We start from the raw sequence: 12,634 nt of genomic DNA, 5'->3' as shown, positions 1-12,634 counted from the left end.
GTGAGTGCCTGGCCAACTGCTTGCAGAAGGTGCAGCAGCTGGAGCAGGAGAATGAGAACTGGAGGGGGAGGGGCGGTGCTGAGAGCCAGCAGTGGAGCAAACGGCAGTGCCCTGACATATGCTCCAATTACTGCTCACACTTTGAGACCATTAAGGAGCTTCAACAAAAAGTAAGATGAGACCTTGAGCTCTGGCATCAGTGGCATGGAAAGAGAGGGCTGAGGACCGGTGATGGGAGAATTGGACGGGTTGCCTGGGGAGATGGCATTCCATGAATATTCATGAAGATGGATTGAAGGTGCCAGAAATCAACTGTGATGTCAAGGGCCCAAGCACTTCGTTCTACAACCAGCTCCATTCAACAAGCATCACTGCTGATGACTGTGACGAGAGGACTGCGAGTGGGATATGGATTTATTTCTTCACAAACCAGATCCTGCCTTATTTAAGGACATGCCACCATTCACTCACTAGTTACTGAGCACCAGCAATGAGTGATCGCTGTGCTGGGTGCTGGGGAGCAGACACTACCTATAGGATGAAGCCTAAGCTCTTTGTCCTGGCATTCAAGTCTGCTATGTTCCCAGCCTCACTTTTTTTTTGTAGCTTACCTCCCTCTAATCTTCTGCAAACATCCTGTGCTTCTGTCAAACTGTGTTGTCACTCACAAAATGTTTGTTCACATGTGTAATGCTCTCTTTCTCATCTTTGCATGGCCAAATTCTAGCTGGGCTTCAAAAGCCAGGTGATATTCCCCACCTCCTGGAATCCTTCCTAGAGGTTAATCCCCCTGGGATGGGTTTTGGCTTCCACGGAATAACCTACAGCCCCATATTTGAACATCTCTTATGGCATTCTCACCTTTCTATTTGTTTTGGAGTTCCTGTGCTGTACAAGATGGTGGAAAGGATGAACAACCTAACTTCATTTAAAAAATTAATCACATTTATTTAGTATTTTCCACTAAGTGCTGATATTCAGCTGGGATGTAGCAGTCTGTCTCTGTGGCTGTTTCCTTGTCTCCTTTTTGATTGCTGCCAACAGTGGTTATAATATTTCCAAAATCACCCTTGATTCTACTAGATGTCAAACCTGAACAAATTAACATATTCATCATCTCACGTAGTTACACATTTCCTGCCCCCCCACCCCCATGGCAAGAGCAGCTATAATGTACTCATTTAGCAAAAATCCTGAATATAATACTCTATTATTAACAAGAGTCCTCTTGTGCATTAGATCTTTAAACGTGTTCAGCCTACATATCTGCTATTTTGTATCTTTTGACTTGTGCAGTGTATTTAAAACTATGGCTATGACTTATGAATGGTCTCTGAAGTCATTTTAGTGGATTTTGATGAGCATAAGACAGATAAACACGTCTGGGCGTGGTGGCTCATGCCTGTAATCCCAGCACTTCGGGAGGCCGAGACGGGCGGATCATGAGGTCAGGAGATCGAGACCATCCTGGCTAACACAGTGAAACCCCATCTCTACTAAAAACACAAAAAAAGTAGCTGGGTGTAGTGGTGGGCACCTGTAGTCCCAGCTCCTTGGGAGGCTGAGGCAGGAGAATGGTGTGACCTTGGGAGGCAGAGCTTGCAGTGAGCCGAGATTGCACCACTGCACAGCAGCCTGGGCGACAAAGTGAGACTCCGTCTCGAGAGAGAGAGAGAGAAAGAGACAGAGAGAGAGAGAGAGAGAGAGAGATAAACACTATACAAAGACCAATGAGTCATGAGAAAACTTGGTATTCAGAATTTTTTGGATTTCAAAATTGCAGATAAGGTCTTGCAACCCTGTACTGCTTTATTAAAAGTAGTTTTATTAGCAACTGATGACTGCTTTCTGGAGTGTAAATTCTCCCAAATAATTGCCAGGGTGGGTTTTATAATCCTTATTTCCAATAAAGGAAAATAAAAGCTCCATGGCTTAAAAGAAAATAGTAAAGCCAGAATCTGCACTCTGACCCCAAATTGCTGCTTTTGACTATATCACCTTTCCTATCCTTTCTTTTCTTGTTCTTCTAAGTCCTTGCTTCTCAACCATGGCTGCTCTTTGGAACCATCTGGAGAGCTTTACAAAACAGTGATGTTGGGCTCCACCTCCAGGGATTCTGGGGCGATCGGTCTGGGTGTGGCTTGGGCATCAGAAGTTCTAAAAACTCCCTAGGGTTTTTTTTTTTTTTTTGAGACGGAGTCTGGCTCTCTCGCCCAGGCTGGAGTGCAGTGGCGCTATCTCGGGTCAATGCAACCTCCGCCTCCTCAGTTTAAGTTATTCTTCTGTCTCAGCCTCCCGAGTAACTGGGATTACAGGCATGCACCACCATGCTCGGCTAATTTTTTTTGTATTTTTAGTGGAGATGGGGCTTCGCCATGTTGGCCAGGCTGGTCTTGAACTCCCGACCTCAGGTGATCTACCTGCCTCAGCCTCTCAAAATGCTGGGATTATGGGCATGAGCCACCATGCCTGGCCTTTTTATTTTTTTTAAATAACAGAATAGACAGTGCACCCTGAGAGAGGATTCAGGGTGGGCTCCTTGTAAGGATGAGACAGCCCCCTGGGGGATTCTGATGTGCTGTCAAAGGTAGAAGCTGTTCTCAACTGGTTTCCAAGGGGGTGTGAGGGGAGGGGAAGCCTGTTTGTCCCAGACGTTTCTAATCACTGTGTCTGGGACTATTCCCTTTTCTTAGAGCAACGGTTATCACGTTTGAGCATTCCTTACAATCACCTGGATGGTTTGTTAAAACAGATTGTGGCCGGGCATGGTGGTTCACACCTGTAATCCCAGCAGTTTGGGAAGCTGAAGCGAGCAGATCACTTGAGCCTAGGCATTCATGACCAGCCTGGACAACATGGCAAAACCCTGTTTTTACAAAAAATACAAAAATTAGCTGGGCGTGGTGGCATGTGCATGTAGTCCCCTCTACTGGGGAGGCTGAGGTGGGAGGATTGCTTAAGCCTGGGAGGTCGAGGCTACAGTGAGCTGAGATTGTGTCATTGCACTCCAGCCTGGGTGACAGAGTGAGACCCTGTTTCAAAAAAACAAAAACAAAACACACACACACACAAACAAGGGAAAACACAGATTGCTGCCCCCTCCCTTGTACCCAGAGTTCCTGCATTCATTAGGTTTGGAGTGGGCATCTGAGAATGTGGATTTCTAGCAAGTTCCTGGGAGATACTGATGCTACTGGCTAAGAAACCAGACTCTGAGAACACTGCCCTACAGGCTGACATGACCAGCTTAAGAAAATGTCCAGAGAGTAATTTTTCTCAACACAACATAAAAACCAACATAAATCTATACAGTTTTCTTTATCAAACGTCATCTCCTCTGTGCTGGCTTATCCCTGCCTAATGCTTGCTAGGTGCCTCACTTGGGCTTGTACCTTTCCTCGGTCAGCGTCACTATCTGAAAAAGGGTTGAGGGTGACTTGAGAGAAGCATCCTGCATGAGCAGAGAAGGGTTGTTCCCAGTGATGTGCAATTAAACTAGCTGGTTCTGCCCTTTCCAGAGGCTGCCTGAGTTTGCAGCTGAGACTGTGGGTCTCTGAGGGGAACCAGAGCGTCTCAGTGACTGGTGAGATGATGAAGCAGTTGTGGGTGGCACCATGACCATACTGCCCTCCTCTCTTGCCTGTGTCATCAAATGCGATCTACCTTTGGTTTCTCTGTAGGATTGATCAAAAAAATTACTATGTAAGAAATGTATTGTCATGATTTTGGCTTTAGAAAGTGGGATCAAGTGGTATGCTGGAGCTAACTCTTACTAACTTACGAGAGCCGATTTTTCACATCTCTTTCCAACTCCACATTCAGTGACGTCGTATTGTTTGCTTGAAGTTGGCTATCGTGGGAGTATTTACACCACAGAAATTGGCCTACACTACAAACTGGAGGGGTTTTCCCCCCAGAAAGCTAAGTTGTTGGCATATCTCTGGTTGTGTATTTATCCACATTGCTTAAGAATCTATAATTTCACTTCATCGGTTCAGCATACAAATGTCTTTGCTTGGTCCTACTATGTTTCTTATTACCTGCTTACATAATTAAACACACATGGATTCAGAACTCTACTCTGCAGCCAGGCTCTGTGCCAGGGTCTGGGGATATGGAGATGAAAGAGGGAAAAGCAATGAGACAAACTCCCTGATGTCCAGGAGATCCCAAGTCCATGGTGGGAAGCTACCACCTCTGATACAGCTACAGTTTCCCAGGGTGGGAGGAGTGTGTCAGCAGAGGGAGAGCTGCCTACCTGGGAAGCCAGAGAAGGCTTTGCAGAGAGCATGACTGAGCCCACACAGCTCAATCTATCTGTGTCAGAGAACGGTCACATGATTTCATAATCAGGGGTTTGTAATGAGCAACAGAAAGCAGTGTTCTCAATATTTTCCACCATGAGGATCTTTGACCTCTGCCAAAGATCTGTTTTCACTCTGGCCAAAACAGAATCCTATATTTTCTTCCCTTCTTACAGTCTTGCTTCTCAAAGATTTTCCAACTCTTTCCAATTCATCTTCTGGAATCTCTTCCCTCACCATTGTTCCCTCACCATTGCTTGCCAGGACAGTGTGAGCCTCCTGAGCTACTCTCCAAGTGCGTCGATTGCAGTGAAGCGTGGAGCAGCAAACGATGCCATCAGAGGCAAGTGTGAGGCTCACAGGTCCCAATGCATGGGCCGTAGTTTCTGTGCCTATGTGCAGAGGTGGAAGCTCGTGATTGTCATCCACAGGAGAGGATGGGACTTGTTTCCCACACTCTTGCCAACATTATGTGCTATTATCCAACTTATCAAAACCTGATAAGAAAACAATATCTCTTTAGTTTGTATTTCTTAATCACAAATGAGCAGACATTCATATATAGATAAAATCATATTTAATTTGAACAGAAGGGTGCCTTTTCCATTCATCAAAGCCTCAGGAGTTGGATACCTAGAATAATAAATTTATATGCTCAGCCTCTTCTCTCAAGAGTCTTCATGGTTTCCTGATCTAGGATTGTTTGGGACACCATTTTCTAACACCCTGGAGATGTGGCAGCACTAGCTTTACATACAGTACTTGTCATAAATCTTTACATTCACTGCAATGTGTGATAGGTGATGTTCCCACACAGGACACAATTCCCTAGATGCTTCCTTGCATCTTCCAGCAGTAGAAGCCATGACACAGAAAAGATAAGCTGTGAGTTAAGCACAATCTCCAGGTGCTAGCCTACAGCTCCACAACTTTCTCTCCCACTGGTTCAGATACGCCCCTATGTATCCAAATTAGTGAAAACGGCATTCCAAGACCACAGCTCCTCACCTCCATTTGCAGTAGACTTCATGCCTCTAGAGACTGGCATGTGTAAAGTCAGAATCCACGCAGAGAATGTCGTGCACACAGGTGAATGAAGGAGGGCGGCAGGCTCCCACCTCTCACACTCTGTGTTCATCACTTCTTGTTACTGAACCTGGCCTCGTATTCGGTCACCAGGGGCACAGGGACTCTTTTTAAAGGGTTGGGAAGAAACAGAGTCTTAGGATCCCCACCCGCTCCTTCACCTCCTTTGAGAAAATACAAGTCAGTGGAACCAAGCAACTTTGCAAAGGGCCACGCCACATCAGTGTCATTATGCAAAACAGTACATGGTAGAAGCCCAAGCCAGGATCCAAGCCAGTGAGCAGAGTGGGGTGTCATCTGGACACACAAGGCTTCAGCAGTGATGTTATAAAGTAACTAACAAGCGTCATGTATCGTGAATGGACAAAATCATGGCTTTTAGCCCATGGAATGAATCTGGACAGAGGATAAAGCCAAAAGATGGGTGCTACTTAGCAAATCAAAGGAAATGACTTTAAAAGTCTGGCTCTCTGATTTATAGAGAAGCTTGTTGCTATGTGATGAGGCAGAGGAGAGTAACAAAAGGGTGTTTGAAGATGTAACATATGCAGATTGCACCCAGTGGCCTCTGGAGGATGGGACAGCCTGCCCTGGTGATGTCTCCCAATGATGCTGTCTGTAAAGGGTTATTGATTGGTGAGCTCTGACTAGCCCTTAGGTCAGAACTCACCACTACTTACTTTCCTGAGAAACCCAATCTGGACTGAATGCTCAAATTCTGTTTTTCTTCTTGATAGAACTCCAATAGCCTGTGTTTCACGTATGCACATCTGATCCCTATAGAGATGTATGTTCAGCTTTTGTTCAATGCTCAGGGGACTTGGCAAAAACTCATTTTCTGTAACTTCTAGTTATAATCGCTTTGGATTGTTCCACATTAGGTTTTTCTCAGTCTCAGGGGTCTATGTATCTACTGTCACAAATTTTGGAAGAAAACTTTTGGGATCTCAGCAGTCATGTGTCTTGGATCCCTAGTACCAAGAACTATCTAAATGTGGAATGTGTAATATAACCATTTTAGAGACAGGGGTTTCCCCTGGCATCTTCTGATTTGGCCCTTGGAGAAACTCTGTTTTATTGTATCAATACCTCCACATCTGAGGTATTTTCTGAGATACAAAGGGAAAAATACACAACGTCAGATTTTTGTTTTACATCTTCACTTCAACTTCTTGCCTGGTTTCTAGGCCTTTGAATCCTTCTTAGTTCTAGCAATGACACAGTAGTTATCCTTGGGGGTGGGAGATTTGGTGGTAGTCAAGGTGAAGAAATAGCTTCTGCAGTTGAAAGAAGCTGATGTTGAGAATAGGCTTTATACTTCATAGTGGGGTTGATCTTAGAAAAATGACTTCACATCTCTTGTCCTCAATGGCTTATTTATTTATTTTATAAAATTAAGAGTACCCACCTCCCAGGTTGGAAGTAAAGATTAAAAGGTATCACTGCTCAATCCCCTAGCTCATAGGGTGAAGGCTCATGACTGATTTTAGAATCAAGGAAGCAAAGTATGAAGAGAGCCCACAGAGGCTCTGATCACTCAATGTTCTTTGGCTTTCATGAGTTCTTTTCTCAAAGTTCTTATTTGAGGTTCAGTAAGATTATTGCTCATTTCTTTTTGTTTTTTTCTGGCTTCTTGAGCTTGCCTTCTTGGTCGAGATAAGCCATGGTTTTTGGAGTCATCCTCATTTTCATAAGCTTCTCAGATACCTTGTTTGAAACATCACATCTATCCAAGTTACAGTTGTTCCCCAATGACAGGAACTGTTCTGTGCTTAACCAACTATATGTCAAGTGTCAGCAAGGTGCCTGACAAATGGGACATAGCTAGGGGATGTGTGTTGAGTGAATGGATTCATCTAAGTCTTGTTGCTCCTCAAAGTGAGTCTGAAAGGCAACCAACTAAAGAAAGAAGAAATGTAGGACTTCTTGATAACCCAAGGCCGTAACATCCACCAATACCAAGACTTAGTTTCTTCCTTGGATAGGGAAGGCTGGTTGAGTCTTAACCCAAGTGAGAACCATTGCCATTACAAGGGTTAGTCCTCCTGCTACACCACTGACCAACAGGAAAGTTTGTGTCTCCAGAGTGGAGACATCCATAAAGAGGCCAAACCCAGTCAAGGTCTAAGCATCTGATGGCTAAAATAACTTTGCTTCTTTGAAAAATAATAAAAACCTTCTGACCTCCCACCAGCAGCCAACCTGATTTCAAAGAGCCAAGAGGCATCTCAGATTCGTCAACATTCCTTTAATGAGCTGAGAAACTTTTCATGGTAAACTCAGCAGCTGAGTAACAGGATGATGGCACCACAACAGGTAGATAATCAAGGCAGGAGGTCAAAGCATTGGAGCCAACACCCACCCAGGACGGGGTATAAAAGGGCTGGGAGGAGAGGAGACCTCAGTCTCAGTGGCTCGGCGTTCCCAGCTGATCTGAAGCTCCTGTGCAGTCTCAGCCCTACACCATGACCTCCTCCTACAGCAGCTCCTCATGCCCTCTGGTTTGCACCATGGCTCCTGGAGCAAGAAATGTCTCTGTCTCTCCCATCGACGTTGGGTGCCAGCCCGGGGCAGAGGCCAACGTTGCCCCCATGTGCCTTTTGGCCAACGTGGCACATGCCAACCGAGTCCGCGTGGGGTCGACTCCCCTGGGCCGCCCCAGCCTCTGCCTGCCCCCAACCTGCCACAATGCTTGTCCCTTGCCAGGGACCTGTCACATTCCTGGCAACATTGGAATCTGTGGGGCCTATGGTGAAAACACCCTGAATGGCCATGAGAAGGAGACCATGCAGTTCCTGAACGACCGCCTGGCCAACTACCTGGAGAAGGTGCGCCAGCTGGAGCGGGAGAACGCGGAGCTGGAGGCCACACTCCTCGAGAGGAGCAAGTGCCACGAGTCCACTGTGTGCCCGGACTACCAGTCCTACTTCCGCACCATCGAGGAGCTCCAGCAGAAGGTGAGGTGTGGGATCACTTGGGCGTGCTGGGTCTGAGAAGGCAGAAGCCTTCGCAGGAGGAATCCACATAAGGTCCAGAGAGCTTTGGGTTCTTGGTTTCTCTTGGACATGAGCGTAGACACCACACGTGGAGTGGGAGCTTAGAGTATGATGCTTTGTGTGTGAACCGTCTTTCCGTTTTCCTCAGATCCTGTGCAGCAAGGCCGAGAATGCCAGGCTGATTGTACAAATTGACAATGCTAAGCTGGCTGCCGATGACTTTAGGATCAAGTAAGTCAGGTGGAGGAGGGCCAGGGTGACTCCCTCCCCACCCTCCATCCCAGTGCCCAAATACTTGTTGAGTGAGTGAATGTTTGTCCTGTCTTCCTTGCTAGATTCTCCACAGTAAAATTTTCATTACAATCAAAGCTGATGAAAGATGGAAGGGAAAACTCCTCATTAATCCAAGCATATATGTTTGTCCTCCTTCATTTATTTCCCTAAAATGGAGGATAAGGGAGCCTGAGTTCATTCACCAGGAGCAAAATGAGGGGATTTCAAGGATGAACTGAGCAAGACAGCCATTGGGTTTCATATATAAGTCAGAGAAGTCGTTTACAGATGAGTCTTTGTTCAGATTTAATTATGGAGCCCTAAGGTACCAGGCATAAGGTACCTAGGCAAAAATGAGAGAGGGGAAGACAGCTGAAAAGTAAGGCATAAGGAGCCGCAGATCACGATCAGGCACCTGGCTATTGCTTATCTTTGGTAACTGACAGTCCCCGCAATGGCACGAGTGTTGGTCCCAAGATGCATGATCTTAGGCAAGTCAGTTCATCTTCCTGAACTGCAGTTGCCACAGAATACAATGGCAAAAATGTATATTGTGCAATGTAGTGTTGTGATTGCTTCATTAGACCATGAGCTCTTTGAGAAGGGGGGCTGTGTCTAATTCACCTTCGAGGCCAGAGGGCTAAACAGTGAACAAATGAGGATCCAAGGTGGTGTGGGAGGTAGGAAGGCAGGGCAGCCGAGAGGGGCTCTTGGGGCATTCTTGTTGACCCTGTACCTCCCGTGATGGAAGGCTGGAGAGTGAGCGCTCCCTACGCCAGCTGGTAGAGGCGGACCAGTGTGGGACGCAGAAGCTCCTGGATGACGCGACCCTGGCCAAGGCTGACCTGGAGGCCCAGCAGGAGTCCCTGAAGGAGGAGCAGCTGTCCCTCAAGAGCAACCATGAGCAGGTGTGGCCCTGGCTGCTCAGACTCCCGGGGAGGGTGCTGGGCAGACAGGGGAGCTCCCTGGCCCCGGGGCTCTCAGAGCATTGTCTGGGCTCAGCTGGTATCAGGATGCAGGACTGAGGGGGGTCTGAGGGTCCAGAGGGCCTCTGTGGAAAGTGCAGACTTGCCTTGGGCACGAGGAAGGTGTCCAGGTGGGCTCTCCCCACTGCACTCTCAGCAAGACTTTCCCATTTGCTTGTGTGTGGGACTCCCCTCCCACTGCTTGCAGGGTCAGGGTCCTGGTGCTGTCTGCTCCATCAAAGGTCCTCTCTTCACACAGGCTGTCTGTCCCTTCCTCCTTTCTGCAGGAAGTAAAGATTCTGAGGAGTCAACTGGGGGAGAAGCTCCGGATTGAGCTGGACATTGAGCCCACCATTGACCTGAACAGGGTGCTGGGGGAGATGCGGGCTCAGTACGAGGCCATGGTGGAGACCAACCGCCAGGATGTAGAACAGTGGTTCCAAGCCCAGGTGAACGAGGGGTGGGTACAGAGCTGGAGAGTACCTGGCCTCCATCTGGGCAGGGAGGTGACTATGTCTCTCTGTGCTCTAGTCTGAAGGCATCAGCCTGCAGGCCATGTCCTGCTCTGAGGAGCTGCAGTGCTGCCAGTCGGAGATCCTGGAGCTGAGATGCACGGTGAATGCCCTGGAGGTGGAGCGCCAAGCCCAGCACACCTTGGTATGTGTCCTTCACCCTCACTGCACTGCAAATGCCCCATGCCATGGCCTAGTAGCCTTTTATTTTGGAGGTCTCACCGCCCAGGTTTCTCCCACCTGTTATCACCATCAAAATTTGGAGCATGTAGCAGTTTCCCTGGGGCCCTTGCACATTTTATCCCCTTATTTCCCACTACAGAAGGACTGTCTGCAGAACTCCCTGTGTGAAGCTGAGGACCGCTTCGGCACGGAGCTGGCCCAGATGCAGAGCCTCATCAGCAACGTGGAGGAGCAGCTGTCCGAGATCCGGGCTGACCTGGAGCGGCAGAACCAGGAGTACCAGGTGCTGCTGGACGTGAAGGCTCGGCTGGAGAATGAGATTGCCACGTATCGGAACCTTCTGGAGAGCGAGGACTGCAAGTACGTGTGATCTGGGCAATTCCTGGCCAAATCATTTACCCAATTCTCATGAGGTGTTCAGGGCAGCAGAAGGGCTGTCTCTACATAGAATGAGGCTGTCTGTGCACTCCTTTTCAGAGAGTCATTGCTCTGTCCTGCACACTCCATGTGGTTGACAGAGTGAAGGGAAATGTCCATCCACTGTTATTTTGCAGTAGGGACCCCTTCCTTATGCCCCCACATGGCACTGAGACCCCATTCATTCCTCGCCTCTCACTTCCCTCACCTTGTTCTCTCTGCAGACTCCCCTGCAATCCATGCTCCACGCCTCCCTCCTGTGTGACCGCCCCCTGTGCTCCTCGCTCAAGCTGTGGCCCCTACACCACCTGTGGAGCCAGCACCACTGGAAGCCGATTCTGAATTCCTGTGGACCCGCAGGGGCTGGCTAAGGCGAGGGATACCCAAAGAGAGATGCTTGTTATACCTTTAGAACATTTGGCTTCTAACTTTCTGTATGTATAGGCCTGTCCAAAGGCTAGGAGATACCAGGGATGGTGGAATCTTGATGAAAATCCTTCCCTTCCTGCTCTTGGTTTTCCCAGGTGAGCTCTATGCCCTCAGTGGCTGGATTGCAGCCACTCATGGTGGCTCAGAATATCTGGATTGGAGAGGCATAAGGTTGAAAAGCAATTTGGAGTAGGAATACGGCATGATTTAAAATTGCACTTGCACTTCAAGAACACCAACTTTAACTTGAATTTTTTTATAGTTTATGACAACGGAAGTGAAGAACAGACTTTACTGTCTGAGATTCCCACATTTCTTGGGTTGTTTCTAACATTGCCAGCCTGGATTATGGCCCCAGGGAGAGGGAAATAGAACCAGATTTGTACCTGACCCTGTCTTTTCTAATTCCCTTCTTCTATCGTCCTGCCTCCCTACCTTGGAAGCTGATTAAGTGGAAACTTTCCTTGTATCAAATTCTGAGTCTTTCTACTTCAGGGGTTCTAGCTATGACAAAGGACCAGGCTTGCCCCTTCTGTGGCAACACAGCCTCTTACATATGGCTTCCATAGCTTCTTTCTATGTGAAAGGAACGTTCAGATTAAGAAATTTTTCTTTTTTTGTCTCTATAAATTCTGATTCTCAAGACTTGTCTGGCTATAACCCCTGTCCCTGTCTAATTCTTCCGGTCTAAAATCTGAACAATGACTTCATTTTTTTCTAGTATTTTCTCCTGAAGTATTGAAACCTATTGATTTACGGGTAGAGATTTGCTAAGTATGACGTGCTTCCACCTCTTGTCTTCATGCTCTCTACCTTCCTTACCACGATTCAGCCACACTGGCCTTTCTGTTCCTTGGACATGCCTGGAGACCTGTCCCTGCTCTTCGTTCCCTCTGGGGTGCTCTTCCCCCTCCTTATAAATGTTCAGGTCAGCTGAAAGTTTCTTTCCTCTGAGAGCTTCTGTTTGGTTACCAGCCTAAAGGACTCACAGCCCTGGCACTCTGTCCTGCTCATTAGCAACGCCAACAGCTGAACTTGCCTCTGTATCTATTGTTTTCCCAATCAAAATGCTTACCCAAGATTAGCAATTGTTCATTTCTGCATCCCCAGAGCCTAGCCCACTGCTTGGTACACAATAGATGCTTAATAAATACCTGTTGAAAGAACGAACACGTCTAGTCCTGACTTTATCTCTGACTTGTTGTGGGGTTTTCGAATCATCACTTCACACACCTAAGCCTCAGCATTTTTTTTCTCCTGCGGTAAAACAGGGATAATGTTATTGTTCATACTTATATCTCAGATCTGTCATGGATTCTAAGATAACAGAAATAAAAATACCTTGAAAAGGAGAAAGCACACAAAGAAACCTCACCTGGAGCCAGTATTGATTGTATAATGTTTAAGGAGTGCAGAGGCTGACCCACATGGCCAGGTTTAAGGGCCACCCGTGACCTCAGGCTTCTTCG

The 12,634-nt window shown here is 47.3% G+C and overlaps 1 protein-coding gene across 1 annotated transcript; it reads left to right on the top strand.

Moving 5' to 3' along the window:
• The first annotated feature begins 7,793 nt into the window (after positions 1-7,793).
• On the top strand, positions 7,794-12,335 carry LOC706390 (keratin, type I cuticular Ha8). Its single transcript, XM_015119640.3, has 7 exons — positions 7,794-8,347; positions 8,535-8,617; positions 9,411-9,567; positions 9,912-10,073; positions 10,156-10,281; positions 10,459-10,679; positions 10,961-12,335. The coding sequence occupies exons 1-7, from the start codon at positions 7,856-7,858 to the stop codon at positions 11,076-11,078; spliced, it is 1,359 nt and encodes a 452-aa protein (XP_014975126.3). The 5' UTR covers positions 7,794-7,855; the 3' UTR covers positions 11,079-12,335.
• Positions 12,336-12,634: the final 299 nt, after the last annotated feature.

This window comes from Macaca mulatta, chromosome 16, assembly GCF_049350105.2.
Source record: "Macaca mulatta isolate MMU2019108-1 chromosome 16, T2T-MMU8v2.0, whole genome shotgun sequence".
Lineage (NCBI taxonomy): Eukaryota > Metazoa > Chordata > Mammalia > Primates > Cercopithecidae > Macaca > Macaca mulatta.
Note: the sequence above shows the minus strand (reverse complement) of the source record. Positions and strands in the feature narration are given on the sequence as shown.

Excerpts from the sequence above, each read along its gene's own strand:
- LOC706390 (XM_015119640.3), top strand. The coding sequence starts at position 7,856 with ATGACCTCCTCCTACAGCAGCTCCTCATGCCCTCTGGTTTGCACCATG. Across the intron at positions 10,074-10,155 it reads AACAGTGGTTCCAAGCCCAG|TCTGAAGGCATCAGCCTGCA; the intron begins GTGAACGAGGGG and ends TCTGTGCTCTAG. Across the intron at positions 10,282-10,458 it reads GCCAAGCCCAGCACACCTTG|AAGGACTGTCTGCAGAACTC; the intron begins GTATGTGTCCTT and ends TTCCCACTACAG.